Raw genomic sequence first — 20,654 nt, 5'->3', positions numbered from 1 at the left:
AACAAAACAAGGGACAAAAATTAAAAGTCTTCTTTGACTATATCTAGTTTGGTAAATTTGACTTTAGAACTAGGTAAATATGTTACATAATTATAAAACAAAATTAAATTTAAAAACTTGAGGATGAAGCTAATGAGCTGCCAGCGGGTGGCATAACCACACAAAAAGGAACTCTTAAAACAGTAATTTATGCATCCCTAGTGGAATAAACCCTAAGGAAAAAATCTTTGGGGTACCTGGGTGGCTCAGTGGGTAACCGTCTGAACCTTGATCTCAGCTCAGGTCTTGATCTCAGGGTTTTGAGTTCAAGGCCCAGGTCGGGCCCCATGCTGGCTGTAGAGCCTACATTAAAAATAAATAAAAATCTTTACCTGTCGTTAGTCACACTATCTATCAGTGGTAGTGTTAGTATTAGTATCCTGAGACTGCTGTGTACATACCATGTGTTAAAGTAAATGAGTAATAATCTAGTTTGTTATTACTAGAATCTCTTTAGAAGTAGGATTCTCTGCATGGGAGAAAGGAAATACAGATGTACAATAGAGGGAAAGCAAAATCCTTGTGGCCTGAGTTTGCAGTGCAAGTATTTATATGTACTCACAACACATCTTAAAATAAACCAAATTTTCCTCCTTTCTGCTGAATAGGCCTGCAAACAACTACCAGTCATGGCAGTGAGCATCCGACTTGCCCCTGGACTGTAGTTTTGTGGTTATATTTCCTACTAAACGGAACCAAAGATTCTTGGAGAAAAGGCTGATTCTAGATAAGGGGCAAGAAATGTACGAAGGAAGCTAGAAACACCTTACACCAGCCATCCAGGAAGCCATCAAAGAATGTTGCAGTCATGTCAAAAGACTTGGGAACCAAGTAGCCAACAGGAACCACTGGCCAGGCCTGACGGCGGCTCCACAGGAAGGGAAACACCTCGGATTCAGGATTGCTGGAAAGGCCCCGAGGGCGCAGCAGGGCAGCAGGGGCATTTGGGGTCTGCCAGCATTCACCACGCAAACCTCCTCCTCAACGGCACAGGGCCGGGGGGACTGCGGGCCACAGGAATATGACCAGATGGGTAGGGCAGGCCTCACCCCACAGGCCGGAAGGGCGGATGCCTGAGGGAAGGTGCGGGGCACAAACTGCCTGCGGGAGGCGCTGAGTCAGCACCCAGGCTCCCTGCGACCAGCCCCGGTCCGGCTTGTAGGGAGAGCCAGGGGCCACAGAATTTCCTAAAAAACAAAACAAAACAAAACAAAACAAAACAAAAAACAACAAAAAAAACCCACTGGCCAAAGAGAGGACAATGTGAGCAACAACAGTAAGAATAATAACTCCAATAAGAGGAAGATAAAGATGTTAAGAATTTTTTGAAAATTAAAGCTTCTGAATCGTAACACATTTCCCCTTCACTTACTGTGGTTAATTTTCTTGGCCTTTTATCATTGTACCAGTAGCATTATTTGTGGTGGGGGGGGGAGGTGGCAGTAAAATGCACACATTAATGTATGTATTTGAAAGCAGACATTTTTCCAATACCAACCACATGCTGTGTCCTGTATCTTCTGTGTTCAAAATACTCCTCTGGGACACCTGGGTGGCTCACTCAGCTAAGCGTCTGCCTTCGGCTCGGGTCACGGTCCCAGTGTCCTGGGACCGAGTCCTGCATGAGGCTCCCTGCTCAGCGGGAAGGCTGCTTCTCCCTCTTCCTCTGCTCCTCCCCCCACTCTCTCTCTCAAAATCTTAAAAAAAAAAAAATATTCCTCTCTGTGAGGATGTCAGCTGCCTAATGGTACATAAAGAGACCTACTTTACCCTTAATCTACTGAACCTCCTAGGGGATTCCACACTATAGGTCAGCGCTTTTTTCCTACTAAATGGTCCACTAAATACTTAACCTCTTTATCTTCAGAAATTAAAACATTAGCATGAAAATTTTCAAACATTTTGTCTTATTTTTATTTGGAAAAAGTATACCCATATTTGAATTATTAAACACTAAATGACTTTATATCAAAAGAAAAGTATCATTAATCATCTAATAATAATGAATGTCAAAGTCTATTCATGTGTTCCTGCCAAAATGTGGCATTTTAAAAAATATAACTATTATGTAAAACAAAAAAACAACAAAAAACCCCACTCCAGTGGAATATATTAAATATGTTTAATCTAATTCATTTTCAAAACCCACAAATAGTTGATCATTATTAGAGGATAAAACAAAGGGAAAAATTGAAGCATTTTATCCTTCCTTTTATATACAAACTGAATCATGCAGCAATAGAGGAATTGAGGGCAAATTTTTTCCTTATATCAGATTCCAGCTAATAGGTAAGAAATGACAGCATGGGACTATCATTACATTTTATGCCAAAATGTACCTGGGCAATGATTATCAATGGCTGCTAATATAAAAAAAAAAAAGAGAGACAATTAGGTTGGTAGGATAACAGCCTACCTATAGTCACCTTGCCCCTTTTCCATCAAGACTGAATCTGATCAAGTTTCTACACACAAGTACCAGTTTATGAAAGTACAGATGTTAGAAGAACATGTTAAATTATGCCAAGAGGATGCAATCAACTAAATCCAGATTTTGGAAAACTGCAGGACAAATGACTCAAATTTCTTAACAAATTGAAAAAAATATATAAAGTTGTGAAAGGAGGAACCTATAATAGAAACTTAAAAGATTTATCTGCCAATAGCATTGTGTAGACTTTACTTTGGTTCTGATTCAAACAAAAAATAAATATGGCTTCACACAAAAACTTGTACACAATGTTCATAGCAACATTATTTATAATAGCCAAAAAGTGGGTAAATAAAATGTGGTATATCCATACACTGGTATTCAGCAAAAAAAAAAAAAAAAAAAAAAAAAGTAAGGGCACCTGGGTGGCTCAGTTGGTTAAGCGTCCAACTCTTGATTTCAGTTTAGGTCTTAATCTCAGGGTTGTGAGTTCAAGCCCTGCATTGGGCTCCACACTGGGTGTGGAGCCTACTTGAAAAAAAAAAAGTATTTCATGCTATAACATGGATCAGCCTTAAAAACTTTATGCTAAGTGAAGGAAGTCAGACAGAAAAGGCCATATAGTATTATACCATTTATACAAAATGTCCATAATAGGTGAATCCATAGAATGTATCTTAGTGGATGCCAGGGGCTGAGTGGGAAATGGGAAGTGACTGCTAATGGATACAGGGTTTCTATTTGGGGTGATGGAATTAAGATAGTGATGATGATCGTGCAACTCTGTGAAAATACTATAAGCCACTGAATTGTATACTTTAAATGGGTGAATTTTATGGCATGTGAATTGAATCCCAATAAAAAATATGGTATTCATGAGACATATGGAAATTTAAATACTGATTTGCTACTTGATAACACTGTTATCAACTTATAACATTAAAACATTTATCTTTTAGAGATACATATTAAATATTTACAGATTAAATATAATGCCGGGGTTTGCTTCAAAAATAATACAGGGTAGTTGGAAAACCAATATTTTGCAGCTGTCAGAGTAAGAGTTGAATCAGGCAAGAATCATCAATGGATGCTGTGATGATCCTAAAATATGTCCACAAATTCTTTGATATTCTCCCTTCTAGAGTTGGTAAAGTTGGAGCTTAATTCTTTCTTTTTTTTTTTTTTTAAGATTTTATTTATTTATTTGAGAGAGAGAATGAGAGAGAGAGAGAGAGAGCACATGAGAGGGGGGAGGGTCAGAGGGAGAAGCAGACTCCCCGCTGAGCAGGGAGCCTGATGCAGGACTCGATCCCGGGACTCCAGGATCATGACCTGAGCCGAAGGCAGTCGCTTAACCAACTGAGCCACCCAGGCACCCGGAGCTTAATTCTTTCTTGAATGTGGGTTGGACTTAGTAATTTCTAATGAGTAGACTGTAGCGGAAGTGATAGTGTATGACCCCCGGAGTAGGTCACAAAAGGCATTGCTCTCTCCGGGATCACTTGCTTTAGAGGAAGCCAGTCCGTGCCATGAGGGCACAGAAGTAACTCGAGGGAGAGGTCCGTGTGGCAAGGAGGTGACAGTTCCAGCACTAAATTGCCAGGTATGTGAATGAACCATCTTGGAAATGGATTCTCCAGCCCCAGGCAAGCCTTCAGATGATGGCAACTTCTCGCCAACAACGAAATGTAATCTCACCAGAGATCCTGAGGCAGAACCATCCAACCAAGCCAATTTCCTGACCCACAGACACTGAGATCACAAATATTTGTTTTAAACAAGTAAGTTTTGACATATGTATTATGCAGCAATAGGAAGTAAATACAGATGCTGCATCTAAGGGAAATTTTGATAAGCGGATTAGCTGCATGATCTTAAAGCATCTCCAGAGATTATTTGCCGGGGATGGGGGTGGGGGTGAGAGGAGGCAGGGCAGTAACTGCACGGTGATGCAACTGGGCAACACCCCTGACCAGTGATCAAGATCAACATCACCAATAAGGGGCAGATAGACATATGCCTCCACATGTAAAACCCTGAAAGGGACACATCATCATCTAGGCAGTGCTCTGGTCAAGAATGCCTATTTTGAATCTAATCCTAAGAAAATGGTAGGCAAACACCCCAATGAGGACCATCTTATTAAAAAAAGGAAGAGGGATTTGTATTTCCAAAATATCAATGTCATAAAAGAGAAAGGCTCTGGAAATGGAGGCTGACAACTGAATATAATACCTGGCCCTGACCTGGATCCTCTACTGGAGGGGAAAGCAATGCTATAAAGAACACAACTGACAAAACTGGGATACGGGGCGCCTGGGGGCTCAGGCGGTTAAGCGTCTGCCTTCGGCTCAGGTCATGATCCCAGCGGCCTGGGATGGAGCCCTGCATCGGGCTCCCTGCTCCACGGGGAGCCTGCCTCTCCCTCTGCCTCTCTCTCATGAATAAATAAAAAATCTTAAAAAAAAAAAAAGAAAAGAAAAGAAACTGGGATACAAATGGTGTAGAGATAAAATTGAGTCAGTGTTAAATTTACTGAAAATGGTAACTGTACTCAATGGTATGTAAGAGACTATCCTTATTTTAAGGAAAAACACAATGAAGTAGTTCAAGGTAAAGGGCCAGGATATATGTAACTTACCCCCAGTAGGTGGAAAAAAATGTGTGGGGGAGAGGCGTGTGTGTATGTGAGAGAGGGTGAGAAAGAACATATTAAAAAAGCAAATGAAATAAGATGTTAGTAACAGATGAATCTGAGTAAAGGGTAATAGGTGTTTGGTTTTGCCTTACTGTTTCATTTTTGTTAACTTACCTGTATCCTTGAAATTACTTCCAAATATAAAGTTTTAAAAATAATTCTATGGGACGGAGGGAAAAAGTGAGGGTAAAGATGAATTTACATTGGTTATAAACTGACAACTATTGAAGCTGAATGGCATATTGCAAAAGGCGGTTTATTAAACTCTTCTGACTACTTATGTATTTGAAATCTGCCATAGTAAAAGGTAAACAATAAGAGAACTGAACTTGGAAGATCCCAAGTGTCTCTTCCAGTGGTTCCATGGTCTTTCTAAGGGCATTAAAGTTTTTTTGCACATTCACAGCGTTGTGTAACCGTCAGCACCACCCATCTCCAGAACTTATCTTGCAAAACGGCATCTCTGTACCCAGCCAGCAGTGACTCCCCGCTGCCCCTGCCCCACAGCCTCTGGCAAGCACCCTTCTGCTTTCTGTCTCCAGGGCTGTGACTACTCTAGGTATGCTACACAAGCAGAATCATACAGTATTTGTCCTTTTGTGACTGGCTTATTTTACTTAGCATCATGTCTCCAAGGTTCATCCATGTAGCAGCACGTGCCAGAATTTCCTTCCTTTTAAAGGCTGAATAATATTCCATTGCGTGTATATCGCACATGGTGTTTATCCATTCGTCGGTGGCTGGACACTGCTTGCTTCCACCCCTTGACTATCATGGAAAATGCTGCCGTAAACACGGTGTATGTGGACCTCTTGGAGTCCCCGCTTTCAATTTTAAGCCTGGATTTTTACAAATTGTTAGAGAAAGAAGGTTATGTTTTAAATTCCTCTTACCACCTGGGATTTAGTCTGTTTGATGTTTTTAAGTGATCTTCAAAGGGGCAGTGACAATGCTTTTCCTGATAAAACACCAACACGGATGGTCTTGACACTGAAGCTGAGCTTCGGTTGCATTTCAAGTGAACTCTTCACGTGCAGTGCTATTCACATGACTGTTTGAAAGTTATTTCTGTTGGAGCGATTCGATAATAGAAACCTTGTTGTAGGCTTTGGACACTGGGTAAGCAGGGGGAAAAATGAGCGAGGTTGGTCAAGTTCATGAGAAAGGGCATGTGAGCCTGGCTTCTCAGCAGCACAGTCCTCTTCGGGGCCCGAGAACTATTCTCCCCATGTCCCTCAGCACGTTGGCACTTCTTCCCACTCTCCTCAAGGGTTACATAATTACACAGACCAGCACCGTGGGCCTTTTCCCACTTGGACGGTACTTTCTGGAACTGCTAGATTTCCAGATGAGAACTGTTTATTCTGGATCAGACTTAATTTGGTCAGCTGAATTCTCTTGGGTATGGAGAGTTTTTCTTACCCTTGGCCTACTTTCTGTGGTACTAAATACCCTTTTACAGTTTCACCAAGCACTTTGTAAAATAGAAATAGTTGAAAGCACTGCTTTATTTTGCTTCCTTAGCTCCTTTTGCTCTTTCAGTGCATCAGTTACACTGTGCTTGGTAAGCTGTAACCACAGAGCCTGGCACCGGGAAGGAAGGTTTTGTTCATGTTAGTCATCAAGTGCCTACTACGTGCGAGGCCTCCCACCCTCACTGTCCATTCTAACACTAGATCATTAGCCCCAGAACAGTAGGAATGGCGATGGAGACGTGTTCAGGGCCCGAGAGGCTTCTACTCACAGGCAGTGTCTTCTCGACCTCCATTTGTGCTTGGATTGTCCCCTCCCTCCAGTACAGTAGCCAACTTCTCACACCGGAGTGGGAGAAACTGAGAGAAGATACACGAAGGAGGAAGAGGAAATGCAGAGGGAAGCAAGTCGGATTCCTGCCCGCCCCCCCCATGAACCACCTGTCTTTGGATACGTTTTTTGTTTTTGTCTCTGTATTTTCCTCTTCTCCGCATTACCCCACTTTTCAGGGACTAACAGCTGTCTAACGTAACAGTGAGCATCAGAGTTCCTAGTCCTGCTCTTCAGTATCACGGCAGTCCTGTTGGTTGGTCTCAAGTTTTCGTTATTTGTTATAATGACACAGAACTCCATACACATACCTTTTTCCCCCACTTTTGGATTATTTCTTTGATATAAACCCTTAGGAATGAATGTTGACCAGCTTTAGGATAAGATTAAGTCCATTCAAAATGAGTTAGATGCTCTCTTAACTAAGGTACAGGGCCATAAAAATGTTCACTCCAGCTTTAACGACTGATCCTGCTTCTTAGAAGGGTTTTTTTGGTTTTTGTTTTTTTTTTAAAGTAGACTCCACACCCAGCGTGGAGCCCAACGTGGGGCTTGAACTCACAACCCTGAGATCAAGGGTTTAACGGACTGAGCCACCCAGGCTTAAAAGGGCATTTCTTTCAAAGCAAATGAAACAAGTGTTAGCTTAACGTTCAAACACACTCAGAAAAGAACTCTTCTGGAGTGTGGGAGCCTGGCACACCTCACAAAGGAAGGAAGAAATGGTCAAGTGCTGTGGGAAGGTGTCCACTTCAGTCAGAGTGGCCTTACTCATCATTCATCCGAGACTTCGAGCAGTTTCCCACCGGAGAGAGTAAGTTGGCCCCTGAACAACATGAGTTTGAATTGCATGGGTCTACTTATACATGGAGTTTTTTGATATAGTACAGAACTGTAATGTATTTTCTCTTCCTTATGATTTTCTTAATAACATTTTCTTTTCCCTAGCTTACTTTATTCTAAGTATACAATACATATAACTTACAAAATATACATTGATCGACTGTTTACATTATCGGTAAGGCTAGTGGTCAACAGTAGGCTATAAGTGAAGTTTTGGGGGAGTTGAAAGTTACAAATTTTTGACTGCATGGGGGGGTAAGTGCCCCTAATCCCTACTTTGTTCAGGGGTCAACTGTACTTTTTTCCTTCCTTTATCTGCTACTTAGGGGATTTCCTCCTCCTCACTCTCTTTTCCTTAGTCCTGTAGTGTCACCAACTCGGGTGGTTTTTATGCGTCTCAGTCTTCTTCTGGCTTTAGCATCTCCAGAGACTGATTTCTTCCTTAGCTCTCCTCCATCATCACTCCTTAACCCCTTCCTAAAGCTTTACTCACTCTGACCTGCTCCTTTTCTGCGTCACAGGCCATGGGCCCCCCTGAGGGTGGGCTAAAAATCTGCTCTTACCTTTATTGCCTCTATTCAGAATCTTACCTTCTTCAGTCACTCAAGGAACAGAGCCAATGCCACTTCCTCCAGGAAGCCTTCTCTGATTGTCCCAGCAGAAAGGACTGCCATGGCACTTTACTGGACCTTTTAAGATACTCATCACTTTGGCGCCTGGGTGGCTCAGTCGTTAAGCGTCTGCCTTCGGCTCAGGTCATGATCTCAGGGTCCTGGGATCGAGCCCCACATTGGGCTCCCTGCTCGGCGGGAAGCCTGCTTCTCCCTCTCCCACTCCCTCTGCTTGTGTTCCCTCTCTCGCTGTGTTTTCTGTCAAATAAATAAATAAAATCTTAAAAAAAAAAAAAGATACTCATCACTTTATATCAAATTTTTGAGCAAGTCTCCTCTCATCTTCTGAACTCCAGACAGGATGATACTAAGTCCTGGGGCCGAGCAGAGGGGAGCTATGTTTTTAGCTGTCAGGTTCTAAGTTAACACATTTTTTTGGACTGTGGTACAGAGCATTTCAGTTTTAAACTTTGAGTCTTAAAACGGAGCTGTCACTAATGGAAAAACATACTTCAAAGGTGGGAAAACATGAGGGATTTAAAAATTCTAGTCCTGCTGGCCCCTGTGACTTTAAATAACAATAAAGTGGGTGACACAAAGAAATACTCATTCATCTTTATCTGTTAAAACTTTACCTGGGAATTTACACTTCAAAGGCATTTAGTGGGAGTGAATGATCTATTGAGGCCACGGAGGAGGCACCAGTGTCTCGTGGATGAGCTTGCACAGGGGGCCAGCTCAGGATCACTGCAGCCGTAAGAAGACAATGTGGTTTAACTTTGGTCTCAGTGGTTTCTAGTAAGTGCTGCTGAGGGACCATCTTCTAGGGCACGGCCAGGAGGAGCAGGTGGAAAGGCTACTTTTCAAGTTCTCTGCTATCCTACTTTGACCTAATCATCCCCCAGAGCAAAGCACGTGGTTCATCTGGGAAAGCTGATGAGAAAAAAAATTCCATGGATTGGAGCAAATATGAATGAAAATCCAGATGGTGACTGCAGATGGACTTTTTGAATATACAAAGCACTCCCTTCCTGCTTGTAAACCGTGTAGAGGAAAAGTGAGTTTTACCCAAGTTTAAACCTATCCACACAGAGCTGGTGAGGCATGTCTCCTGGGTCTCCACTTGGCCAAGAAGAGTAAGTTAGATGCTGGAGTGTCCCCTGCACTCCCCGAATCACTCAGACTTGCTTTCCACTAACAAGCCCCACTAAACTCTGGCTAAATCAAAGAAAAACGCATGTTCTCACAGTGACTGCTTTTTGATGGAGGACGGCATCACAGGGGTTTTGTTCTTGGGCCTATTGTTTGGGGCACATGTGATTTGAAGTCAGTGGAAAGCTGTGAGACTGACTGCTGGGGAAGGGAAAGGAAAGGGTGCTGCTGGTTCAGAGAAACATCCCTGAACTTAGGGCCACGGGCAGTGCGATGGCAGCAGTACCCCCTCCTCGACCAAGGTTCTAAAATGCAGCACCCAGCCTGCCTCTGGCCTGCAAGGAAGCCCTTCCAGGTTTTCCCCCTGCCTTCCAGAACAAGCCTCTACCCCTTCTCCTGGCTCACAAAGTTCCCCCCATCCTGACCTGGCCATTTAGGTCCCAGCCACACCAGAGAACATTCACTGCTTCCAAGTCTGCCTATGCTGTCTTCTGAGCACCAGAGCCCCCTGCAGCTTACCACCTCTTCCCTCAGCCCCACAACTATCACATAGCCTTCAGGTCTCAACTTAGGCTCCCGGGGAGGAGACTTCTACTTGTCCCCGTCGGACAGCAGCTGGCCACCATGATGTGCTCGAACACACTCTGGCTTACCTCTGACCTGGCCTTCTTTGTCCCCTGTGGTAACTGCTCACCTGCCCTGATGAACAGCAAGCTCCAAGAGGGCCTGGAACCACGTGTGGGGCATGTGCTATGTGCGTGCAGAGTAGGCACTCAAATACTGGATCGGGAGAAGGCAGGGTTTAAAATGCAGTATGAGTATGAGGGACTTGGGTTCGTCTTAAGAGTGGCTTCCCAGTGCAAGTAGCCAAAGATGTGCAAATCTTGGGTCTCTGGAGGCCAGTGTGCCTAGGATCTGTGGCTGCCCAGGACAGTTCTGGAAAACACTGGACCACACTATGTGATTGTTAGACTTGGGGAATGTCAGCCCCTCGGAGGAAATAAAGTTTCTTCATCCATCTCCATGAACTGGTGCACAGAACCTGTAATAAAATGAGAAAAATGAAGACAAATTAAATTAGTACACCTCAAACAGTTAATATTTGATTTAAAGGATTCTCCTTTACTCTGACCCTATGCTCTTCCCATGTTTTGGTATTAAAATGTCTTTGTATGGAGTGATAATGATAAGATAAAGTAGTTTTATAGAGTCCTTAGTTGGCAAAAGAAGAAATGCCAAAACTTTCTAGCCACACTGGGAAGTTGGGGTGGTGGGAGGGATTGGACCTCTACTCTAGATCACTCTAAAAAAAGAAAATTCCAGGTGTCCAGGTGAATAAATATGAAAGGCAAAATTTAAAAGCTTCTAGAAGATTATAGAAAATATCATGACCTTGAGGTAGAGTAGGGTTTCTTAAATAAGATACAAGAAGATATAATTTCCTCTAATCATAAGAAGAAAGAGATTTAACTACATTAAGAATTCTAGTCATCAAAACATATCATAAAGAATGAAGACACAGAACAAGATATTTGTAACACACATAACTGACAAAGAAATAGTATCCAGAATACATACATATATATACATATAAAAAATCATAGAACACTCAAGCAAATAAGAAACTGACAACCTAATAGACAAATGGGTAAAAGACTTGAACAGGCATTTAACAAACGTAGAAATCTATATGGTTAATAAAAAATGAAAAAGTACTCAACCTTATTAGTACTCAGGAAAATGCAAATTAAAACCCACAATGAGATATCATTTCACACCCACCAGATCGGCAAAATTTTAAATTCCTTGTGATACCAAAGCACTGGAGACAATGTGAAAAAATACCCAGCAGTTTCACTCCCACGTGTATACCCTGGAGAAACACGTGCAGGTGCTCTGGGACACGCAAACCAGGACGGTCAGAGCAGCGCCGCCGTTCCCATCAGCCCCAAACAGGAAACTTGGAGCCAAGCCCACCAGTGGCCGGCTGGATGAACTGTGGGACGGCCACACAATGGCACAGTGTTATCGAACAATGAAAGAGAAAAATCTAAAACCAAAATTAAGCAGAAAAAGACCTAATTCAAAGGGTTGATTCTATTTATACAAGTTCAAAAACAGATAAAAAATAGAATATGCTGTTTGGGATACATACATAGGAGGAAGGAGGTAAAATTATAAAAAAATTATCTCAAAAGTGAGAGTACAAAATACTTCTGGAGGAGGAGGAATTATCACTGAGGAGACACAGGGAGCAGGGTTTTTAGGTGCTGCTAATACACTGTTTCTTACGTGGGTCGTGGTTACATGAATGGTCGCTTTAGATTTATTTTAATGTATGTTCCTTACTCTTTTCTGTATGTGTATTTCACTTAAGTTGCCCATCTCCTTTTTAAAAAGTGTTTTACTAATTGCCAATCTCCAAGCCTCGGAAGCACCTTTTTTTTTAAGATTTTATTTATATATTTGACAGAGAGAGATAGTGAGAGCAGGAACACAAGCAGGAGGAGTGGGAGAGGGAGAAGCAGGCTTCCCGCCGAGCAGGGAGCCCGATGTGGGGCTCGATCCCAGGACCCCGGGATCACGACCCGAGCTGAAGGCAGATGCTTAACGACTGAGCCACCCAGGCGTCCCCCGGGAAGCACCTCTTTATGTAGTGCTCAATAAATGCTGAATCCGAGTGTTTCAGAAAGGATTCAAAGTAGCCCCGGGGGAGACTTTAAGAAGGAAGAGAGGCTGGAGCTGGGCCTTCAATGTGGGTTCTCTCAATAATGCTTCTCTAACAATTAGGAGGTGGGAAAGGGATACGCAGCAAAGGTTTCCGTTGGTCGGCGGGCTTGCGGAGACTAGGGCGGCAGTGGAGAATCTAGCAGGGCATGGGTTACCGTGTGCTGGACTCTGTGTGCCTCACTTAGGAATCTGCAGACAGTTAAGGAGACAGTGAGGGTTACCATGTAACAATTAAAAATACTATGTTTTAGGAAGATGTCTCTGGGTATGGAGGTAGGACTGCAAACGGAAACCAGTTAAGGGTCAGACCCTACCCACTGGGAATGTGGAAGTAGAGTTAGAAAGAGATGGGACTGAGGCATGTGACTCAGGAAGAACAGTGAGAACTTAGTGACTGAGTAACTGACTTTTCCAAAAACTGCTTTTCTGTTCTTTTCCATTCTAAAGCTAACTCTAGGGGTACAAAGAGGAACTGAAGGTAGATTCTGCTTTACAAGGACAAGTGGCTGAATCACGGAAGGTCAGAGCAGGACTAACAGACACCGATTTGATGCTGAGGACCTGACCTAAGTCTTTAAATTCCCTACAGCTACTGAAGAGAAGTGCTTGGGCAGGAAGAAGCAGGAAAAGTAAAGGACGGCGGTCATAACCCAAACCAGAACGAGCGATCTAACGAACCCCAACATACTCATCACCTGGCTTCGACAATGATCCGTATTTCATCATGTGGCTTTCGTCATTCTCCCACAGTTCCAGTCCACATCTATGTGCTCCGGGAGTGTGGCCGGGTCCAGTGAAAGATCAAACACATACATTTAAATGACCTGAATCTTGGTTCTGCTGTTGTGTTGGGACGTCAGCAGTTCCAAACGCAGGTGTTCACAGGAAGAGCAAAGAGCATAACCATTCTAATCTCCTGCTCCGGGCTGTTCCCTGGCTTCGGACTCCAGGATCACACAAAGTGTGTTCACGTGCGGCCCCCCAACCCTGTGGAGATGAAGCCTAGGCAGAGAAGTCCTTCAGGAAGGGTTGTTCCTTGGAAAAAAAACTGGCTCCACAATCACAGTCCTTCTAGATGTTACCAGATTCAATAATTGCCACTCCCATCCTGTGGGCGTAAAGAACAGGCAGTTGTGACCTTGGAGGTGAGGGGGCACCGTCCACCTCACCGTGGAGAGCCTGACGCCCAGATGGCAGAGGTCCTTGGAGAAGGGGAGATGCCGGCGGTGCCTGGCTCCACTGTCCCCAAATACCTCATCATCTCGGGGGTGCTAATGGTCCATGTCAGAGAACACTGGGACCTTAAACTTAACCCCGCACTCAAGGAAGTACACCCTCCCCCAGGGCAAAGTAACTTGTCTGCTTCTGTGAAGCGCATCACCAAGCTCCTCTTTTGTAGAACAGCCGTAAGAAAATCACAGGACATGGAAATAAATATGAAAATATGCCAGGAGCCCTTAGTAGAAATGCCAAGTGCTATTTTGAAGCTTACCAGTCCAGGTGGGAAAATAGGCTGCTCGAGACAATGTTCTATTCCCCTGGGGGTTTCTGTCAGTGAGCATGTGATATTATCGCACGACCAATCTCTGTTTGGTTGTACTTTGTGCACTTAGCATTCCAGAGAAACTAAGGGGTTCTTCCTGCAGGGGCCATCACCTTAAAAACAGAGGCACCACCATAAGCAATATCAAAATGAGACATTAAATGAGCAACGAGTCCTCTAGTTCCATCTGTGTGCTGGTTTCTTACATCAGCTGGCACTGCTGTCCAACCGTGAAGCAGGCCAGAGACCACACTGACAACGTGAAGTGGACTTCTAGAAAGACAGTACGACTATATGCAGGACAAACAAGATACTTTTATTCTTATTTTTCCTTAAAATAAAGATACATAAGTTTTACAATTCACTATGATTAGACGTGATTTATAATCTTAACATTTTTTTTTTTAAATAAATGACAACAGAAACCAAAGAACTAGTACAAATTATAAAACTACTGGAGCAAAGAGGAACTATCTTTCTGATCAAAACATGTGCCACAGCTAAACCTCCTGAGAAAACTTTCTAAGATCTCTTAGCTAAACTTTCTTAGAGAGGGTTTGTGGGAAGCCTTTAATCTCAAGTGTTTAAACTATTTTTGTGACCACTAAATGCATTCACCAACTTGTTATTAATCGAATGCTTCCTAAATTTAGGAACCAATGACCAAGTGGCCTGAAACACATTAAGTCTTGATCCCATTTTTCCAGCTATAAATTATTAATATTTCAAGAAAACAAAGATTTTCTAGCACAGAAGCTTTCTAAAAAACTTCAATTACCTTTTCTGGCTCAGTACCTGACTGAAATGTTCAAATGTTTATATTGCACACAAAATAATTTGAGCAGCATACTATGTGTGTGTGAGAAGCTGATGAAAAATAAGACTGGAAAAAACCCCCTAAATTGTGTCCCATTTACATGATTTAAATATATAGTTTCTATATCTTTAATTAATATAAGTAAAAAGGTAAACTTTAGAACAGCACAGAAATACAAATCATTAGAGTTTTACAAAATATACTCAACCCCTCTACATGCACAATTGTTTAATTCTGGAGTTACCACACAAGGGAGGAGCTAATTTCTTCCCCTTCATATGAAAGCAGGAAGTCATGTGTACAAAGTTATTTATACAAAAAGAATAAAGATCCACATTCCTTTTCTTTGTCCTTGACAAATATTTATGGAATGTTAGAAATTATGACAAAACAATTCCAATGTCATGAAGTCCAAAGACCTGGAATGAAAAACTCCTAGTGGCACGCTGTGTCGCATGAAATGATGATCATCTTCTAGAAGCTGGGGCTGCGTTCCCTGTCAGCCCCAGAGGCTACCACTGATCTGGGTGGAAAGGCCACGAATGCTGTGCCACCTCTGGTCAAAGAATCAGAGCGTACAGATGTTGATGCCATTTCAAGAGTCCCAGCCAAGCCCCTGATAAAACACGGGTGATATTTAGCAGCTACCTTCCTACCTAAAAGGCTACTTTCCCAAACTGCTGACATAGATAAAAGTTCATGCGGTTCAAGATCAGCTCCCTGCCCCTCACAGAGCTGAGGGCTCCCCAACTCCTCACCAGGCCCAGAGGGGAAAAAAAACCACCGGCTGGCTGTAACTTCCAGAAAACAAAGAACAAAACCTGCCTGTCAGGGAGATAATGTTATAGCTTCATTTTAAAACTTGTAATTGGTAGATTAAAATTCTAACTTCTTTGTAAAAGAATTCTTATAACCTTTAGCACATTAAATACTGCTCTCAAAATACCTTCATTCAGATTTTAAGTACCTTGTTCTTCAGCCTTGCAACTTCTAACTTGTCTACTTGTCTCCCTTCCTAATTTGCTTTCTCCTTGCCTTTCTGAAGTAAATTATTCTAAAAAAAAAAAAAGAAAAAAAAAGGGCAATGCTTAATATAGAACTCAGAAAGCAAGATAAGATTGAGGAAATCACGTCGTATGCTCTGGTTTGCTGCCTGAGGATAGTTCTGCTGTTTCTTAAAGCAAAAAGTAGATGAGGATTGTTTTAGAGCTTGGGCGCTAGCACATCACTAGCGGATCTGGGGACAGGCTATTCATCCTGGTTACAAGAGTCAAATGCATACACACGATAACTAAGCCTCACTCTGACATGCAACTTTTTCTATTCACTTAGCCCAGGACAGGTGGTTGGTAGCCTTAACTCTTTTCCTTCTCTATGTAAATTGTCATTACAGTGCCTTAGTAGGAACTAAATAATGCCAGGGACTTCTTCCCAGCACTACTTTTAAGTTACTAGATGGCAGTGAGGCCACCGCCAAGCTACAGAGGCAGTCCATGTGCCTGGCACACCCTGGAAAAGCCTGGCTGACCCTAGCTCCCTCAGGCCTACTTACAAATACTCAGTTCTTAGACAGAAAAGCACTGGAGCAAGCATGGCCCAACAAAATATCCCCCTTTACTAGTGAGATGTCCAAAGATGGCCTAAGGTTGGCTCCCATCACTCACAGAACCAAGGAGGCTACAGCCTCTGGGGCTGGCCACTCAGCTGACACCTGGAATCCAAGTGACAAGCATGTAGGCTCATGGGACAAAAGGCCAGGCTTCCTGCTGTCAAGTGCGCTGGCTGTCCCCAGGCCCCTGCCAACAACATATTAGCTTATGCTCCCTGAAAACTCCAACGCCTCCCAGAACCTGAAGGAAATATAGTTACGGTCTTTTGACTACTTCTCCAACAAAAGTTCTATCTTTTGAGATATTCACTTTATGTTGAAAGCCAGTTAAATGACCACCTTAAGAGTTGACCTCTTAACTAGAAAGTTCATGTAAAAGTGTATATTAAAATGGGGAATAAGTGATCCTAAAGTAAAGTTTAACTATTTTTATTTCAGTGGGATATCAAAGTGTGGACTGGCCTGCTTCTGAACAGTGACAGATGGGAGTTTACCCTAAGCCCACAAACCATACAAACTGGAGCATGGACCAGTAGCGTGCTGGCTGGCCTGTCACGGGGCTCTCAGCACTGTGAACTTCGGGCAGGTGAGAGGTAACAATTGCACACTAACACTACGACACTCTAATGATGTGGCCTCATGAAACAAGATGTTAGAATGAATTCTTTATAGTCTCAGTGCAACACTGATTAAAGTACCTTTTAAAGGTTTTGTTTGGTATTACTTTCTGCTCTTCAAATAATATTTCCTGAGAAGGCTGTTTCCCAGCAGAAGTGGAATTAAGAGAGTTCTCACGATAAGCCCTTTCATTGATCATCACTGAATTTTTGAGTTATTGTGCTCAAAATGGAAGTACACTTTCAGATTTGCTGGACTTGTGTTAAAACAAATTGGAAAATTTAGAGATATTTAGAATTATATCCCTATGTCCATTTCACATGCCCTAGAAAAATTTACTTGTTACATAAACACTTCTTAATTTTTAAAAAAGACTTTATTTTATTTTTTTAAGTAGGCTCCACACCCAATGTGGGGCTTGAACTCATGACCCTGAGATCAAGAGTCACATGCTCTACCGACTGAGCCAGCCAGGTGCCCCATTCTTAAGGGATAAATCAAATATAATCAAGTGTTCTCCTTCATTAGATCTCGTTTTCCCAATACTCTATCATATGTAGATCATACAATGTATTTTCCAAGTGTCTTTTATTACTGAAAAAGCAGTCTGTCCCCTGTAAGTACTCCCTGAGAACACCCATCCAAAGTCCCCTTGAAAAGCAAATGAGAGCTGAGCATAACAGATACATGAGGTCCAGTTGTGTAAAAATCTTCAGTAGATAGCACACACGTGCATGTGTCTAAAGTGAAACCAGAGGTCCTTTGTGAAAACTGTGGCTGTTTTTCTCCTCTTGCCTCTTGCTTTTCTAAATGTGAGCAAAGATGACATTTCTACTTAATATTTATGGGTCATCTTGTTTTTGTTTTTGTTTTTTTTATAAATACTTTTATAAGGGGGTAGGGACTGATTACAGGAGGATTTTCCATCAGGGAAGTGGGAAGGCCAAACACCTTGAAAAGCTGTATGAAGAATAAGACTAAGAAAAAAACCTGTACATCTGTAAACACCCGATGGAAAATGGTTCAAAAGAAACAGAAGGCACAAACTGCGGGTTAAAAAATGCTTGGAAAAGACTGCAACATAACTAGAGTTGACAGAACTAACACTGAGGTCTTCTAGAGTCTCGCCCTAAATACATTCACGTTAAGCTGCTTGAAACCATTATAACCGGCACCATGCTATTTCTCTGCACACCTACTTGCACAGTTGGGAAGAAGAAGAAAGCACAGTGACACTCCTTGACGCCTCAGAGCAAGTGTTTAGGACTGGGAAAGAACAAAGTAAAAACATGAAACCAAACACTCCATCCTCAGAACTACCACCTCTGGCTTTCATGTTTCTGGGAGGAAGTGAATCGATAAATGTGTTTTGTGGGTAGAAAACCAACCAACAAACAAAAATCATCATATAACTCGGCAAATAACAAAGGGCTGGACTGTATGGCCCCTTAACTTTATAAGCACATTTTAGGGCCAACTTGAGAGAAATTAGTAATATAACTTAATTTTAGCCCATATAAATTACAGTGGCCATCTGGATATTCAAACAGGAAAAGAGTACAAAATTTACAGAAGTAAAAACTTTTCTAAAGTAAACAAATGTATACTATCAGAACTGAAAATTCATTGTAAGTTTCACTGTTTTTTAATCAGGCTCAGATGGAAATAAAAGTAGTCAATTTAAACCCCAACCTGGAAAGCCATCCCCGCTACGGCTGCGATTTCATCTTTCCAGCATCCTGCGACATTCATTTAGACAGAGGGCAACCGTCCATGTAAACAGTTCGACGTCCTGGTCCCCTGCTGTGGACCTGTGGCCGATGAAGATGGGAGCAGACGGACGGGAGACATTTAAACCTAAGGAAGCGACAGCAGCCTCTGGACACCTTGCTCAGGGCTTCCCATCGGGCAGCTCAGTGAGACTCTGGGGGGCAGGACTGGTGAAAGTAGAAAGCCATGAAGACATAGCTGTCTTTGCACTGGAAAAAGCTCCTCCAACAGACTGGCCTGGATGGAGAGGAGGGGAAAAACAAAAGCAAGAATGTCTTCACTTTTGTTAACAGACCATGAAAGACCAATGCTAATTAATGAACGTTAATTGACTGTAACATCAATATGTTAATAGTTACTAAAATACCATTTAAATTTCTAGTTTCAAAACAACCCCTTTCTCTGCGTGTGTCTAGAAGGAAACTGGGTAACTTCTGGGAAAAGAGCCTCCTCTCCTAACCATTCTGAAGGTGCTCAGCCGACTCTTCCCTTACTACCCACCCACCATGCTAGGCCATCGGTTCTCAGCACTGGCTGTGCATCAGAATCACTTGGGAGAGCCGAGAAGGAACTCTGTGCTCTCGGTAGCTTAAATCCAAGTTGGTAACTGATGACCACCTACACAGGTAATAGTGGTTAGGCTACTTTCAGGAACTGTGCTTTTGTCATCTGAAACATGATATTGCAATAAATGAAGATGCCAACTGCTCTATCTGCTTCAGGGCAGTTTTGTTTTAAAAAACCTCATCTCCAAAGTTGATGCTTAAGTGAAATTATTTAAGTTGAATCATATATTCCCACTATTCTTAGAGGGAGGGAGGGTGGAAAAGAACTGGCCTTAGAATGTAAATAGCAGCATCACTAAAAATGGAGTAACGACTGACAACATATACTTATAATGAAGGAGAATTTTTCTATTAAAAAATAAGAAGTCAAAAGAAGTTAAATGCATAATATTGTATGGAAATAAATGCTTACATATTAAATTCCATTCCCTGTAATGAAAGGAACCCACTGATGGGGCTATGTGCTCTATGTTTGTCTTCTAAAGGGACAGGTCTGTAGACTACATATGTAGTTCACTCACCCTGTCTATCTCTAGCTACACAGAATGGTAGAACTAGGAGGCCTGCACAGAGATTCCCGAGGTCCAGGGCTTTTGAATTGTGTTCAGTAAGGGTTAGTCAACCTTTCTCAAAACCTAAGGAAGGAGATGGCTCCTATTTTTACATACTGATATGACAAAGCAAATGTGGCAAAATGTATATAATTGGCAAATCTGAGATAATTGGGAGTTCCTTGCACACTGTTGCACCATTCAAGTTTGAAATTACGTAAAAAAAGTTAAAAATATAGAAAAGGAATGAGACTTTTTTTTAGAATTGATATGGAACACACTTCGAAGTTTTTCTTTTTTTCAAAGATTTTATTTATTTATTTGACAGAGAGAGACACAGTGAGAGAGGGAACACAAGCAGGGGGAGTGGGAGAGGGAGAAGCAGCCTCCCCACTTAGCAGGAAGCCCGATGTGAGGCTTGATCCCAGGACCCGGGGATCATGACCTGAGCCACCCAGGTGCCCCAACTTCAAAGTATTTTAACTGAAGAAAGCTAAGGGCAGAAGAACATATACAACAGCATGGTACCATTTCTGGCTTTGGTTCTCAGGGTAATACTGGCCACATTAAAAGAATTGGGGAGGGATACCTGGATGACTCAGCCGGTTAAGTGGCTGCCTTTGGCTCAGGTCACGATCCTAAGGTCCTGGGATCGAGTCCTGCATTGGCTCCTTGCTCAGCGGGGAGCCTGCTTCTCCCTCTGCCTGCCACTCCCCTGCTTGTGCTCACTCTCGCTAATTAAAAATAATAATAATAATAAATAAATAAAAGAACTGGGGAGGGTTACACCTCATCCACTACTTTCTGAAAGAGTTTGTATAAAATTGGTATTATTCCTTAAATATTTGATAAAATTCATAACTGAAGACA

At 42.3% G+C, this 20,654-nt stretch overlaps 1 protein-coding gene across 9 annotated transcripts in view; it reads right to left on the bottom strand.

Moving 5' to 3' along the window:
* AVL9 (AVL9 cell migration associated) overlaps positions 1-20,654 on the bottom strand; it is an 85,615-nt gene that overhangs the window by 9,548 nt on the left and 55,413 nt on the right. For 3 of the 9 annotated variants that reach the window (XM_078059435.1, XM_078059439.1, XM_078059443.1), the window contains exons 16-21: positions 18,590-18,904; positions 13,803-13,966; positions 13,006-13,418; positions 9,064-10,622; positions 805-8,686; positions 237-342 (exon numbers count right to left, since the gene is read on the bottom strand). In XM_078059435.1, the coding sequence (XP_077915561.1) occupies positions 18,789-18,904 (116 nt within the window). In that variant the 3' untranslated portion in view covers positions 237-342; positions 805-8,686; positions 9,064-10,622; ... (1 more) ...; positions 13,803-13,966; positions 18,590-18,788. Of the gene's footprint in view, positions 1-236; positions 343-804; positions 8,687-9,063; positions 10,623-13,005; positions 13,419-13,802; positions 13,967-14,148; positions 18,905-20,654 lie in introns of those variants that run through there. The other 6 variants (XM_078059436.1, XM_078059437.1, XM_078059438.1 and 3 more) reach the window with 6 other exon arrangements.

Source organism: Halichoerus grypus, chromosome 12 (assembly GCF_964656455.1).
Source record: "Halichoerus grypus chromosome 12, mHalGry1.hap1.1, whole genome shotgun sequence".
In the NCBI taxonomy this organism is placed as follows: domain Eukaryota; kingdom Metazoa; phylum Chordata; class Mammalia; order Carnivora; family Phocidae; genus Halichoerus; species Halichoerus grypus.
This window is presented reverse-complemented; position numbering and strand designations above follow the sequence as displayed.